Source organism: Prionailurus bengalensis, chromosome A1 (genome assembly GCF_016509475.1).
Source record: "Prionailurus bengalensis isolate Pbe53 chromosome A1, Fcat_Pben_1.1_paternal_pri, whole genome shotgun sequence".
Classification (NCBI taxonomy): Eukaryota; Metazoa; Chordata; class Mammalia; order Carnivora; family Felidae; genus Prionailurus; species Prionailurus bengalensis.
The window spans coordinates 118,954,739-118,970,109 of NC_057343.1; the positions used below are offsets into that span (position 1 = coordinate 118,954,739).

General features: G+C 43.0%; 1 protein-coding gene across 7 annotated transcripts in view; it reads right to left on the bottom strand.

The window, feature by feature from the left end:
- Positions 1-4,808: 4,808 nt before the first annotated feature.
- Positions 4,809-15,371, bottom strand: part of FGF1 (fibroblast growth factor 1) — a 106,464-nt gene continuing 95,901 nt past the window's right edge. For 5 of the 7 annotated variants that reach the window (XM_043589791.1, XM_043589780.1, XM_043589787.1 and 2 more), the window contains 2 exons: positions 13,351-13,454; positions 4,809-8,115 (listed from right to left, as the gene is read on the bottom strand). In XM_043589791.1, the coding sequence (XP_043445726.1) occupies positions 7,921-8,115; positions 13,351-13,454 (299 nt within the window). In that variant the 3' untranslated portion in view covers positions 4,809-7,920. The remainder of the gene's footprint in view (positions 8,116-13,350; positions 13,455-15,371) is intronic. The other 2 variants (XM_043589816.1, XM_043589824.1) reach the window with 2 other exon arrangements.

Genomic DNA, 15,371 nt, shown 5'->3' on the forward strand with positions numbered 1-15,371 from the left:
CTTCTGTATATGTATATGTATCTGTGTCTGTATATGTATATTACACTGATTTGGGTTGATTTAAAATCACAAATTACCTTACTATTTCACTGAAAAAGATAGAATAAAATACCAAATATAGGAAAATATAGCAAATATTTAAAGAAAGTACCTTGAAAATACGTGGTGGTCTTTGGAGAGGCTCAGAGGGCTTAGAAAATAGTGATTTTTTTTTTTTTAAAGGGAAGAAAGCCAAAACCACGGATGCCTTCCTTTAGGGTCTGTCTCCATCCACTACTACGATAAGCTTGTTAAGGGCAAGGACCACATGTATTCATCTATGTCTAGTGGATTAACTACATCATGGTTATGCCAGTTGTCAGTCTGTTGTATCTGCTCTGAATCCATTCTTTGCCTTGTTTTTGTGACACTGCAGCTGGGCCCTAGAACCCCTTCTCCTTTACCAGCTGATGTAACTTAGGGTTTGTCAGCAGAGGGCACTGGAGGGACACCTCAAGGGGAAGGGGCTTGTCTCTGGGGTTCGTGTGCTTTTCTTCTTGCTCCCATGGCACTGTGGCCACCGGGCAGCCTCCTGCACAACACTGGCTCTGCAAACTGCTTCCAGAGGGTTCCACTAGTGCCCCAATGGGAAGCTCCCTGAACCGCCACAGTGAGATCCCCCACCATCCTTGGGCCACAGCCACCCCCTTTGCCAGTGAAGTCTGAATCTCATCCCTGAGAGAAGGCCCCCTCTCAAGTTTCTTCCTTCTGTGATTAATTTCCTTAGCCTTGGGATAGAAGCCACTCCCTACATCTGCTATTCCAGTATTGCATAGAGATCCCTTAACGCCTTAGTAGTTAATCTCTTTTTATTAGTTAATAATTCTTGCCATTACAATTTCCCTGTTCACGGGGCGCCTGGGTGGCTCAGTCGGTTACGTGTCCCACTTCGGCTCAGATCATGATCTCACGGTCCGTGGGTTCGAGCCCCACGTTGGACTCTGTGCTGACAGCTCAGAGCCTGGAACCTGCTTCGGATTCTGTGTCTCCCTCTCTCTCTAACCCACCCCCATTCCTGCTCTGTCTCTCTCTGTCTCAAAAATAAATAAACATTAAAAAAAAAAAGAATTTCCCTGTTCACATTGTTGGTGGGTTTCAGTTTCCTGATCGGACCCTCGCTATCTCAGTGCCAGGTACTCAGTAAATGACCAATGAATGAATGCGTTAGTGAGGGGATTGAGGAAAAATGCTTCACTTTCACCTTATTGCTCCTGTTTATTCTTGAGAACTCAACTGTATGGAGTAGCCCTCTGCCCTATCAAACTCTTTCCAAATGTGCAGGTTGCTTGAGAGTTATACATTTTCAAGAAATCTATAAAACCCATATCTCTTCTTCACTTGGGTTAAATATTCTAGGACAGGTTCCAGAGGGAGCAAGGATAATAAGGAAACAAGTTTCTCTCTCATCTGTCCCCTGTGCACATCTGCCCTGCATTTACGATTTTATCCTGTATTATCAGAAGTAATCTGGCTAGTCCTAAAACCTGCACTATTTCCCAGGTCAGACTCTTGGCTCGTAATGCAAGTGTTTTGTTTTGAGAAACCCATAGATCATACTGTTCGTTTCTACAGGACACTACTGAACTCTCAGCATAGTTGACATCTCAAACTATGAACAGTCTTGTCTTTACAGTCTGGACAAGGCAAGTTAGCATACAGTGACATTCCTAAAACTTATTTTGGAGAAAAAAAGTTTTGGTTCAAGGCCTATCAGTAAAATAATCTAACATCTTGCCCTTCTGTATCCCTGGGTGAGACTAAAATAAATTTCTCTTCAGGTAGGAAAATAAGGATGAAAACCCCAACGATACACGTCTCTGTGACAACTTGCACAAACTGCCTGTCTACACCTACATCCCCAAACACTGCAACTAAGCGAACCAAGTCCTGAAATTGAACACACTTCCAAACAAGGAATGCCCAAGGCTTCATTAAGGCTGATAGAAAAGCCCATGAAGGACATGGTGAGGTTTTGATTAGTTATATGATAACATAGACAGTAATGTTTAGCTGCTAAATGTATAAATTTAGCCTGTGTGACAGTGGGTAGCTAAGAGGGAAGGAAGCAATTTAGGAAATACCTCCTTCCCACATCACAGACATTCTCAGCCCCGTCAGAAGACCCCCAAACTAGGTCCTAAAATACTTGCTTTTATAAAGCAAACCCACCTCCAGCTTCAGGCTGTGAGTGACCTGGTTTCTTTTTTAATTTTATAACTAGGGTGGAAAGCTAACAGTGCAGTATGTCATGGTCAATATATCAACTGCAAAGTAGGTACAATGATACAGAAAGATCCCAGTAATGCTTTAGTACATTTCCCTTGTAACTTCAGAGACTGTTAGATGAATCACTGGGGTCCAGAGGGTCCTATGTCAGATCCCGAGATCTCAAGCTCTTACGTTCTCTAACTGGGCTTTAGAATAAATTTTATGTACAATAACAAGGGAGTTTCTTTCTGGGCATAGAGGACAGGTTTAAGGAGTGGAGGAGGAAGGAGGGGGTGTGCCATTTTTCACAAGCCATTATTTCAGTTTTAACGGTTGTCAAACAAATGCCTAGTGATTTTGAAATGGAGAAGACACAAACAAGTCCCACCTGCTAGGTTGGGCTTAAGTATTCTTATATTGGACTACTGCTCCTACAAATAATTTTTTTTTTAATTTGTGAAAGTGCAGTTGTTTGATGTGTCACTATTACCATACTCCTCAATGTGACAGTGACACAAGAGCACTTATGGTTAGGGTTCCCCTCCCCTCCCCTTCCCACCCCATGGCAGATAGGCTGTCTGTCACTCAGATAAATATGGAAGGCAACGACTTTATTATATGTTTGTCTTTTGTTGTCAAGTTCACCCATAAGAGGCCAATGCTCAGCCAGCCTAACCCTCTCAAACACTTGGGGCACAGAGTTATGTTTTCAGTTGGTTCAGCAAAGATGAAAAATTTTGAATCCCTGTAGAAGATGCATTCCAGTAGCAATGGTGTTTATCTTATCACCGAGTTATGGGTGGCAAACTCTTCTGGTAGGTCAGAGAGCAGTTGCCAGAAAGTGATGGAGGTTGGCGGGGATGGTCAGAGATCCTGGGCACCTAGCCTTCTCCTGGCTCAGTCTACTTTTCATGTCTTGTTTGGAAATGGTTATAGAGGTGCCTGGGCGGCTCAGTCAGTTAAGCGCCCGACTTCAGCTCAGATCATGATCTCACTGTCTGTCAGTTTGAGCCCCGCATCGGGCTCTGTGCTGACAGCTCGGAGCCTGGAGCCTGCTTTGGATTCTGGGTCTCTTCCCTCCCCAACTTGTGCTCTGTCTCTCGAAAATGAGTAAATATTAAAACAAATTTAAGAAATGGTTATAAGATAGGAATTTGGAGGTAGGGGAGCAAGAGGGAGTAATGAAGTGAAGACTGCAGAAGTTGGGGAGGGGATGACCTCCAGCCCCACAATGATGAGAATTCCAAGGGAGGGGAGGGGTCCAAAGTCCTCAGGGCTGTGCAAGCAGAAACGTGATGACAGCATTGGGGACAATAGAGGCAGCAGTGTGTGCCTGTGAGACCAGCATCCTTACACTCATTCTGCAAGATTAGTGGCAAACCAACTAAGAGAATTCGCCAGGCCCTCGAAACAGATGGTTCCTGGGTAACAGGATGTCCCCTTTGTCTTTGAACAAACCGCATCTTTGAAAACACTGAAGTCATAATGCAGGATCCTAATGGGTCTTGTCATCTTAAGGAATAAGACCAGTTGCTTTAAGCCAGTTTTTTCAGAAAACTGTGGTTGTGACCTATTGAGTTGTGACCCAATTTAATGGATCTTTGACCAGCATGTTTTAGTGGAATGTAAGAGAAAAAAATGCATCATATATATATGTATGTATGTATATATATATGTATATACATATATATATATATGGCTTCCTGACCTTCTTTGTTTCAGTTGTGGTATGTGTGAGGGTAGGCATGTGGTGGGTTGTGATGGAAAATGTAGTTCTTACAGTGGATCAAACTCCAAAAAGCAGGAAAATAAGAGGTTTAGGTGACTTTGAAAGGAAAAGGAGGGGTTGATTTTGGCATGTAATTCGTAGAAGGGACAAACACTGCACAACGCTTTTTAATTCGTGCACGTGCTTGTGTGCGTGTACGTGTGTGAGAGCCGGTGTAAATGTGTGTGTATATGTGTCAGTGTTTGTGGGCATGATCTGATTCTGCCACAAGGTCTAGGCAACAGTATACTTTCTCCTAAGAATAATAAGTCAGAAGGTTGACAAGTTTACTTAAAGAGATGTTGTGTAGTATGATAACAGTTTCAGAAGATCTGATGGGCAAACCCATCACCCTTCATCAAGACGCTTGAGATGCAAGAGATAACCTGTTTGTCCTTGACTTAAAGTTGTAAAGTCCTTCATTTTTGCCCCAGGTCACAGTATCTTTGCTTTAGCACAAGCTGGTCAGCTGTACAATAGTAGCATATTTTCATATTTTCTCATAATTTATACTGTGAAGGAGAAGTGTCAGTTAATTATGGTGCTTGGTTCTTCAATTCCCTGAATATACCTTCCTGATGTATTCCCTAGAAAAACACTAATATTGCCTTAGGTTTCCAAACAAAATGAAAAATGTTTCTACCTTAGCTTTTCCTGTCAGCCTGTAAGGTCTCCCTTCCAGTGACAAGCTATGTGTCGAACACAAAGCAGCCACACCTGACGGATGCCTGGGACAGACCTTCCACGGGAAGATGAGACATCGTGATGTTCCCAAACTCAGAGAGACATTATCGCCTTTTAGTGGAACGTTTATTAATACTTGTAGGGTGCCAAAATTAAAGAGACGGTGATGTAAAATGACAGGTGTCTTCTTCATCAGAGGTCTGCTTCGCAGCCCATGGGCTCGGTTCGTTTAGGCAGTCTATTCTAACAAGGCTGGGGAGCTGGGCTCCATTGCCTCTGACACAAAGCGAGGACCTCCATCTTTAGTAACATATGATGCGGTAGTCAGTTTTTGGTAAGCACACACTGTTGGCCGGGGGAGGCTCTAACTATCCCTTCCAAGGAAACAGATCACTGCCACCTCCACCGCCATCTTGCAAACAATCAAAAGCGTAAATGCTCCTGATGCTTTGTAGAGAATATCAGGCAGTTCTTAACAGTTGGCCTGAAAATGAATCCACATGAGAGACGTGTGACAAGCAGATGGCTACCTCACTTACCCAAGGAAAAGAGAGAGAGGGCAACAGGAACACTCTGTGTGTAAGGAACTCGAATGGAGCAGGCAACTGCCACCTACTTCCTTCTTACAAGATCTGACAGGCTCTTTTCCCAACTTGAAACCGGTCCTCCTAAAGCTGTCATGGTTCTACAGTTGGAAATATTAGGTTTACCTGGCTAGGTCCTCGGATACTTTGATGGGGGTTATCTTATACTGGGTATTGCGAATTCTTCCAGAACCTGGGTTTCTGGGACTTGCTGTTTATTCAGCAGCAACCTACAAAGTCTCTGTTTTTAACTTGGCTGAAATAAATGAATCCACAGCATCTTTCATCATAAATATAATGCCCTGGGAGAGAATACAGCAGAAAACCAGACAGACATTGTTTCCAGGTGCCCCGGTACCCAGTACAGTGCCTGACACACAGTAGGCACTGAAAAAAATATTCAGTGAATGAATATATGAATGATGACCGGGTGGAGGCTGGCAAGGCCATGATAGTGTTTCTTCTAACTGCTTTGGGTCTTTGAAACCACAAGCTTCCATCTCATCTGTTAGCAACATTTAATTTTTCTTGGCCAATGTTATATTTGAATTTGATTCATACCCTAAAAATTATGGACCATTATATATCTTAGATTTCCTCTCTGCATACCCTTTTCTGGCCAAATCTTCATAGTAAAGAAATGTTAAACCACACTGCACTATCTCCAGCTTGCCTGGAAGGATTTACTAAAATAAAATAGAATGGTCTTATCCAAGTTACAAAAACAAAGTTCTGAAGTCGTTTTTCTGTACAAATGCAGAATGATATTATTAATCGCAGCATTAACTTAGTTTGGTTCCTCAATTGCACTATATTGCTTTGAACCTTCACAAACCATCTTTTTTTTTCATCATAAATATGACAATGCAATTATAAGGAGTTATTTTTTCCGTTAATAATGTCAATTCCTTAGAACGTGAGCTAATATTCTCATCAGTTTGTATCCACAGTTACCCTCTTGTTGCTTAAGCGTCCCTGTTTTCAAAGGAAAACTTGTAATACCACAATTGAAAACAAAGTACAATCTCTTTTTATAGGTAAATGTAGTACAAGTAGTAGATAATTGAGGAGCTTATACATCATGTCCTATGATTATCATTCTCAGTGGCTGAATGCTAATCAGTTAACTGCCTTTGAGCTACATATTTATAAATGTGATTAAAACATACAGTCTCACAGTAAATTTAAATGGCCTATTAAAGACCTTTACATGGCAACAGTATCATATGTCAGAGATGAATGTTGTTTCTAATTTGCTAGCCACTTGGGTCAAGTTTACTCTAAGCAGGAAGCATATTTATGCAAGTAATCGTAACACAAATGGTCTCTTGAGAAAAGCTGTTTGTGAGGGTTTAACATTTTTGAAGTATGCTTTTGTATATATTCTAAATGGGTATTTTATAGGCACTGGGCCAAAGCGCCTTAAATCCATGTTCCTTAGCACGGGCCTAACTGCTCCTGATGCTGCCTGAGTGTTCAGGAAGACTCGTGGGGTATGCGTTTTTTATTGGCAAGGCAAGAGAGGCTCGGGGGCCTTGGGCCCCCTTCCTTTGGACAGCATGCTTCAGGACTCTGCTACTTTAAGTATGGTGGGGGAGGGGTGCAAGAGGAAACAGCAGCATCTGTAGCACCTGGGGGCTTGTTAGAAATGCACAGACTGCACCCCAGAACCACTGAATCAGAACCTACACTCAAACACGATCTGCATGTGATTTGTAAGCATTGCCTGGGACCCCAAAGCCTCTGCTTTCTGGGGACCAGGCACAGTCATGGTGTCCCTCCATCTTTCCGTCTCACTTCTGGAATCAACCTCTTTAGAGGAAATCATCCCCTCAGCCCACGTTGCCTTTCTTTCTCAGCACTCCCACACCCCAGACCCAAATGAATTTACCAATATCTGATGTTTTTGCTTTTATCAAGAACCCACTTCTCATGCTGTCCATCTGACATCATCCAGGGGCTTCCTGCTGCCGAATTATCTTGGGAAAGTCACGGCATTGTAATGACTCCCAATGCTATGCATTTATTCTGCTTTCCTGTGGGCTGAAGCTCCCATCCTTCATTTATTCTACACTGAGAGCCCACCAGAACCCAGTCTGCCCTTGCCATTTTAATCCCTTCTGTTCTCAAGGGGAGATTTTCTTCATCCTAGTTTCTACTCATGGAACACTGCCTTCCCCTAACCTAGCCATAAGCTTCCCTGCTAATATTTGTCGGGTGTTGAAAGGACGAAAGGGCATCATGCCAAGTGTTTCGGGGAATCACAGACAGGATTTTCTCAGTAGAGGGAATTGTATGCGGTTACTAATGACCCTGGCAGCTCCCTGAACACACTTCATTTGGCCCCGCCTTTGCATTGAGAGGCTCAGCCTGCAGCAGGTGCCCAGAGGCAACTGGGCATCCACACACCCAGACTGGCCAGCCAGTTGGCCCCTAGGAGCTATTTGATCCCTCTGTTCAAAACTGTGCTGGGGTAAAAGGCTCTGCAAAAAAGTGAACTGGGCATTTGGAAGCGCACTGCTTACAATTTCAGGCTCTGTGGGCCAGGGGTTAGTGCAGCCAATAGTCAAGGGGACAACCTGGGGTCAGCTGGGTGAGGACCTCCTCTGAAGTGGTCGGCACCCAGGAGAGATTTCTTTAATCAGAGGAGACTGGCAGGGGGAGAAACAAAATTGCCTTCTGGCCATAGTGAGTCCGGGGACCGCGTTTGCAGCTTCCATTCTTCTTGAGACCCACAAACCAATTCTTTTCTGCGTGCTTCTTGGATGTGTAGGTGTTGTAATGGTTTTCTTCCAGCCTTTCCAGGAACAAGCATTCCTCATTTGGTGTCTGCTAAAAAGATACAACGGCAAGAGAGTAGAATTACTAGTGATTAGTTTTCAGTGAAGTTTCTCTGTTTACTAGCCGTGTGACCTTGGGCGAGTTCACTGAGGCTCTTTATGCTTCGGTTTCTTCTTCAGGAAAATTGAGATAATAGTGGAACCTATATCTGAGGGTGGTAATGAGGACATAGAGTAGGACCCAGCACATAATGAGCCCTGGGTCCTGCTTCGGATTCTATATCTCCTTCCCTCTCTCTGCCCCTCCCCAACTTGTGCTCTGTCTCTCTCTCAAAGATAAATAAACATTAAAAAAATTGTTTTAATAAAATAAAATACATCTGCTATCGGGGCGCCTGGGTGGCTCAGTCAGTTAAGCGTCTGACTTTGGCTCAGATCATGATCTCACAGTTCCTGGGTTCAAACCCCACATTGGGCTCTGCGCCAACTGTGTGGAGCCTGCTTGGGATTCTCTCTCTCTCTCTCTCTCTCTCTCTCTCTTGCTTTGCCCCTCCTTGACTTGTGCTTTCTCTCTCTCTCAAAATAAATAAACTTAAAAAAAATAAAAAGAGCTTAGTGTTAAAAAAAGTACATTTGCTGTTTTTGTAAGATCCCCTTCCATTTGCTGTCCTCAGGACCCTAAAGTTTCCCCCTGGGGAGATCCTGAATGACCATGAGCTCGTTAAGGGCAGGGCTGGGCCTTTTGTCTCTGTAAAGTCCTGGCACATGGACATGACCATGAAAAACAGCCCAAATAGGTAAAATCAGACTGTGATATGGTGGGGAGTTTTAAGTTTAGGCTTGAAGGATAAATGAAGACCTGCTAATATTATTTTATGCCCTGATGATTTTCACTAACAGTATCAGGATTTTTACCTTAGTGCTGTCATGAATATAAATCCTTGCACAAAATGTGTCTTAAGCATAAAACATATCCTGGAAGTTAAAGTTATTTTAAAAATGAAAATACCTTTATTTCTTCCTGTGTATAAACAGATCTACTTATACGAAGAATTGTGCTTTTTAAAAATCACAACTTTACTTTAAAAAAAAGAAAGAAAAAATTTAAAAACTGCCCAAAGCCACCCACCCAGGTATAAGGAACTGGTAACAGTCGATTAACATACTTCCTCATGTCTTTATGTACATATACACAAACAGACATGGATAAGGACATATGGATATAGACTGATGATGTTACCAAAATGGCGGTATAGCTGCCTTTTTAAATGTTTATTTATTTTGAGAGAGAGAGAGAGACAGGGAGAGAGAAAGCACAAGCAGAGGAGGGGCAGAGAGAGATGGAGACCCAGAATCTGAAGCAGGCTCCAGGCTCCGAACTGTCAGCACAGAGCCTGACGTGGGACTTGAACTCATGAACCGTGAGATCATGACCTGCGCCCAAGTCAGACACTCAACAAACTGAGCCACCCAGGCACCCCATATCTGCTTTTTTTAAAGTTATTTATTTATTTTGAGAGAGAGAGAGAACACAAGCAGGGGAGGGGCAGAGAGAGAGAGGGAGAGAGAGAGAATCCCCAGCAGACTCTGCACCATCAGTGTGGAGACCAGTGCAGGGCTCCATCCCACAAACGGTGAGATCCTGACCTGAGCTGAAACCAAGAGTCAGACACTTAACCAACTGAGCCACCCAGACACCCCTGCTCTAATTTCTTTTTTAAAAAATGGAAAATAAAGCTATGAAAACATTTAATCTCACAAGAAAATACAAGTTAAAAATGATTTAACATGTTGGCTATAATAACTGCAAAGAACAAAATGATTTACAATGCTTAATATTGGTGAGAGCATAGGAAATAGACACTTGCATGCACTGTTGTGAGATAAGTTGGTGGACATTTTCTGAGGGTAGTTAGGCAATATGTATTACCTTTGACCCAGCAATTTCATTGGTAGGAATTGACCCTTAGGAGATACTTGGGCAAGGGTAAAACAGTATTTTCAACGATGGTCTTTGCAGGATTGCACGTAATGGTAACATTCGAAGCAACCTAAATCTTCATGGAAAGGTGATTGGTTCAAGTAGGTAGTGGTACATCCCTACAGTGGAATTGAGGGCAGCTTCCAATTTATCAAGCTGGAAAGAGTGCTATAACATATTAAATAGTACAGTTGCTTTAAAAATATCTACCAATGATTACTGTTTCACTGGGAGTTCATTGGTTGGAGAGTGGGAAGAGCCCCAGGAATTTGAACTTCCTATTTGTCAAGATTTTAGAATACATTTATTATATTTGGATGTAAAATACTTATGCTGTATACTGACTTTGCTCCCGTTCTAAGGCATGTGATCTCTGTATTATCTCTTCCCCCACAGTGGTTGTTGATTCCCTTTCGGGTGGTTTCCAGGCTTCTTCTTCATTATTCTTAATTTGTGGGCATGTTTGTGTACTTGACTGTGAGCCCTACTTAGGGAAGAGGTGGAGTCTTGTCAGCTTTGTGTCTCCCCACCCCCAGACACAGAGCCTTGCAAATTACAGGGGCTCGCCAGCAAGGTGGTGAGCTTAACTTGATTCTTGAGATTGTAGAAAGCAGTCTGTAAAGTTCCCTTTGATTAGTAAGGAACTACGTAACAGGAAGCTTCCTGCTTCTTATTCATTTGCAATCTAGGGCATTGACAACTGGGTGAGACACTTTGGGTCATTTTAGAATAAGACGGGACATAGTTGTAATATTTAGCTGGGTGACTCTGCTGCCTCTAGAGGAACGTATCCAGACGTTAGTGTTTGCTGCACAGGGTCAGGTGTGGGAGGAGGTAGGAAGTTTTGGACCTGTGTGGGTTGCCCGCTCCCCTGTAGGGAGGGTACCCCATGACACCCCTCAGTGGGCGTCAGGCCTGTGTTCTATGATGAAGCTGAGGGTGGCCACATCCCTCACCTGATGTCTCCATTGAACTAGAGCGGTCGACACACTCAGAATGGCTGAGTCACAGGCTGAGTCAGCAGGCCAGCTCGGAGATGCTCCAGCCCAACCCCACCAGGATTTGTCAGGGGTTGTTAAGCGCTTGGTGCATTGCCAGCAGCCTGGAGATGCACAGTTGATTCATGACTATTTTAAAAATTATTTTCTTTTTTTATATTTTAGCATGCTGTTTTCCCCTCAACTATTTGGGTGACATATATCCACTGTAGGAAATTTGGGAAATACAGGAAGGCATTCACATATTATAAAATTGGCTACTTATCACCCTTAGAGATAAATGCATTAATGTTTTGATATATATGTATCCTTTCATTATGAAATCTAAAATATGTCATCATTTTATATAACTTTTCATGATTAATAGAAAATATTTCATTAGTTTAAAAAATAATATGTCCTTTCCACAGACATAAACATTTGTATCAAGATGGATTAATACCTAAAACTGCCTGAGAGCATGAGGTAGAGCTCTGAGATATTTTAGAAATTGTAATTTATTAATGGAGAAGTATATCAATTATTAGGCATAATATATTAAGATTACCCTCAATATTTCAGGTGAAGCACAGTGATGGCCAGGACTATGATGGGAGCCTAGAGGAAATTGGGTTTGGGTGTTCTTCCTCAATATTTTTATACAAATAAAAGAAGGTTATAATAAGCATCAAAACGGATTTAAAAGAGGAAAAGCCATAAACTGTAAATATAACCTAGGAAATAATGATGATAAGGGATTTATAAACTTATTATTTGTCTTCTAGCTCTCACTGATGAAGCACCTCCCCCATTTGCCAGCAACATTGGTGGGTGGGTTCTGTGCATTGTCTCTCTGACCCCTCTGAACCCCTGTGTGTGGTAGTGACCATCCATTACTATCCTTATTTTAGACAAGGCTCAGAGTGGGCAAGTAACTTGCTGAAGTTGCAGAGAATTGAGATTCAGTTGTGAGTCCAAGATTCAGTGATTGGTTGGTTGGTTGATTTTATTACCAACCGGAAGAACCACCTTTAAGAAAAATCTACTTCAAGGGCCACCTGGGTGTGTCAGTCTGTTGAGCATCTGACTCTTGATTTTGGCTTGGGTCATGATCCCACAGTCGTGGGATTGAGTCCCACATTGGGCTCTGCACTGAGTGTGGAGCCTGCTTGGGATTCTCTCTCTCTCTCTCTCTCTCTCTCTCTCTCTCTCTCCCCCCCCCCATCTGCCCCTCTCCCCCACTTGTGCTCTCTCTCTTTCTCAAATGAATGAATGAATAAAAAGAAAAATGTGCTTCCATGTAGCAGTCAAAGTCTAGCTCCAAACTCTTTAAAGTTGTTCCATTTGATACAGATTTCAGCAAACAGGCTACAGGAGGTGGCCCATTGCTCCTGACTTGTAGCAGGAGCTACAAGTCACACTATATTCACATCCCAAACCCTGGCTGAAGTTACAGCTTCGGGAGACAGTTTTCTGTGCCTGCTGCCAGTTGGCAATTTGATTTAAGTTAAAGAGAGCCTCAGACCAACTCCCTCCTACCACTGCCTTTTTGTAGACATCTCCAAAAGGGAAAAAAAGGAGTCTGGCCAAGTCTCAATGATCAGTTGTTAGGATAAAGAGAGAGGATCATTGAAATTGAGAAATAATTTCAAAACTTGTGTCCATTGGCTTTAGTTCTCTTTCCATTGAGATCTTTTACCAAAGGTACCACGAGGGGCAAAATCAGATTGTCTGTTTCTATTCTTTTCTCACAAAGATCAGTATGTTCTGAGTCAAACCTGTATAAAACATCAACCAGGAGAGAGAGGGAGTAGAAGATGTTGAGGATTTTTAGCTACTGAATAAACTCTCAAACCGTGCTTCTCAAGGACAGGGATGTGGCTCATTTGTCTTCACAGCCCTTCATACTTAGACACAGGAGGCACTCAATACATGTTTGTTGGATGACGTATCCCATGCTAGAGTCCGGGCTTGATAATTTTTGTGAAAAGCATAGAGAGTGTGGTGGTGCTCCAGAAACATGTTTGGAGTGAATGAATGAAATGGGAATAGGTATTCTGAAATGACTGACTGGTGCGTTACTAAAATTTCAGTCAATGTCTCCTCTGTGTCTCCGTGATAATTCATTCGAGTATTTTGAGAGAATATCACAAGAAGCTCTTTCATGTCTGAGCCTAAAATAAAGCAGGGTAGAGGGTGGGAATCTTGCTGGAAAAAATAACAAACAGAGACTAATTGCTGCTTTACACTTTGCATCACTCAACGTAACAAGATTTCTGGAAACCTCCAACCCTGGCCGTGTCTGGAAGCATGTCAGCCTCATACTTACTGAGCCGTACAAAAGCCCGTCGGTGTCCATGGCCAAGTACTGGCCAGTCTCGGTACTCTTTATATACACCTCCCCCACGCTTTCCGCACTGAGCTGCAGCTGAACTGAAATAAAAATAACACGAGCAAAAGTAAATAAACACTAAAGCTTTGGCGATAGGACCTGGCGGCCAGGACAGTTAGCCATGGAAAATTCTGCTCATTCATTTTGCAGTGCCCTCAAGGATGAGCCTCAAATTAATCAAAACATTGAAATACAGTTCCTTTTTCTTTGCCCTCCAAAGAAAGCTGTCCTTTGGGAATTATGTTCTTGAGAGAAAGAGAGATGATGGCAGGCGTGCCCACCATCCCCCTGTTTATTACACAATGACCCCTCATGCACTTCCTCTGTCCCTGTCCCCTGGCAGGAAATAACCATAGGAGGAAGCGACATTTGCTTTCCTAGGTGCTGTAGAGTGGGCAGTTGGCCAGCCTGAGTATGTACTCCTTCAATTATCAGCCTGCTTTGGGGACGCCTTTTTATAGCCCCAGCCTGTTAGGCATGGGAGCTTCTCATGGACAGATTGTTATGAAAAAAATCTGATCCCGCTAGCTTGCCATACAGAGGGTTTTCCCAGGAAGTTGGATTGGTTGGTGCATCTGAAACTCAGGGAACTCTCCCACAGTGAAGTTCAGTCAACTCCCAGCCTCTGTGGCAGCCCAGCTGGGATAGAGGCAGAGGGGAACGCCAGCTTCTCATTGGGAAGACAAAGCAGTTGCCTGGGAATGCAGGGATGGGAACAGTGGTTCTCACCCTGGGGTGATTTCGTTCGTCAAGCGACAGTTGACCATGTCCAGAGACATTTTTGGTTGTGCTGGCTGCAGTGAGGGTTATGGTACTGGCGTCTGGTCGTAGAGGCCAAGGATGTTATGACACATTTTGCAATGCACAGGGCAGCCCCCACAACAAGAAATTATCCATCCCAGAAGGTCAATAGTGCTGAGGTTGAGAAACTGTGAGGTTGAAGGCAAGGACATGAGTTCCTCTGAGTTAGTCTCCCCATTTACACCGATTGATACCCCAGAGGAGCTTTGCCCACTGCTGGACAACTAACTGGAGTGTGATACCCATTCAATAATTATTCATTTGTTCATTTGTTCAAATAATTATTCATTATTCATTTGCTCATCCTTCCCATGGTAGTTCTGGAGGGAGAGATCTTTTGATGGCTAGCATTTGAGAATCAAAATTAATTCTGAACTCCCTGGACAATTTCTTTGGCTACTAGACTGTCACAACCATCATTAGGAGTGAAACCTGCCTAAGGACCAGTGAGCACCCAGTTCTCCAGGAGGACAAACTGACCTCCCTAAAGGTCAGCTTACTCAGGGGCTGAGGGGCAGGGTGGGCTGGAAGGAACATTGGGGTTTGGTTGGCAGATGGGGACTCCTCATTGCCTTTTCTTTGTTTTCATGTTTTATTTAATTTCTTTGAATAAGAAATACACTCCCATGCGTCAAACCTGGAAACCGTGTAAGAGGAGACTCTGAGGACTCTCCCTTCTGTTGCCTCTACCCCCCAGCCCCCACTTGGCAACTGACGGGGATACAGTGGTAAACAGGATGGATGAGACCCTTGTTCTTCCTCCAAGGATACGTTCATTCTCAGGGGGTGGGGGAAGACAGAGACAAACAAGTAAACCCCTCCTAGATATATTTTATGTGTATCCTTCTAGAGAGATCTTAGGTATATATGAGCAACTCCGTGTTATCTTTCCTGCCTTTCTTTTTTTTTGTTTTTTTTTTTACATAAATGGTATGATATACATACAACTATATACCTTGTTTTGTTTTGCTTGTCTGTTTGCTTAGAAATTAACTGGAGAGCTTTCCAGTTCAGTACTGAAAGAGTTAATCGCGTTCTTTTTGCCACTTGAATTGTGTTCTACCATGTGGCTATACCATAACCATTTAACCACTTCCTTATTAATATGTCTGTATTTTCTCATTTCCCTCTGTTTTCTCTATCTTATGATTCATCCC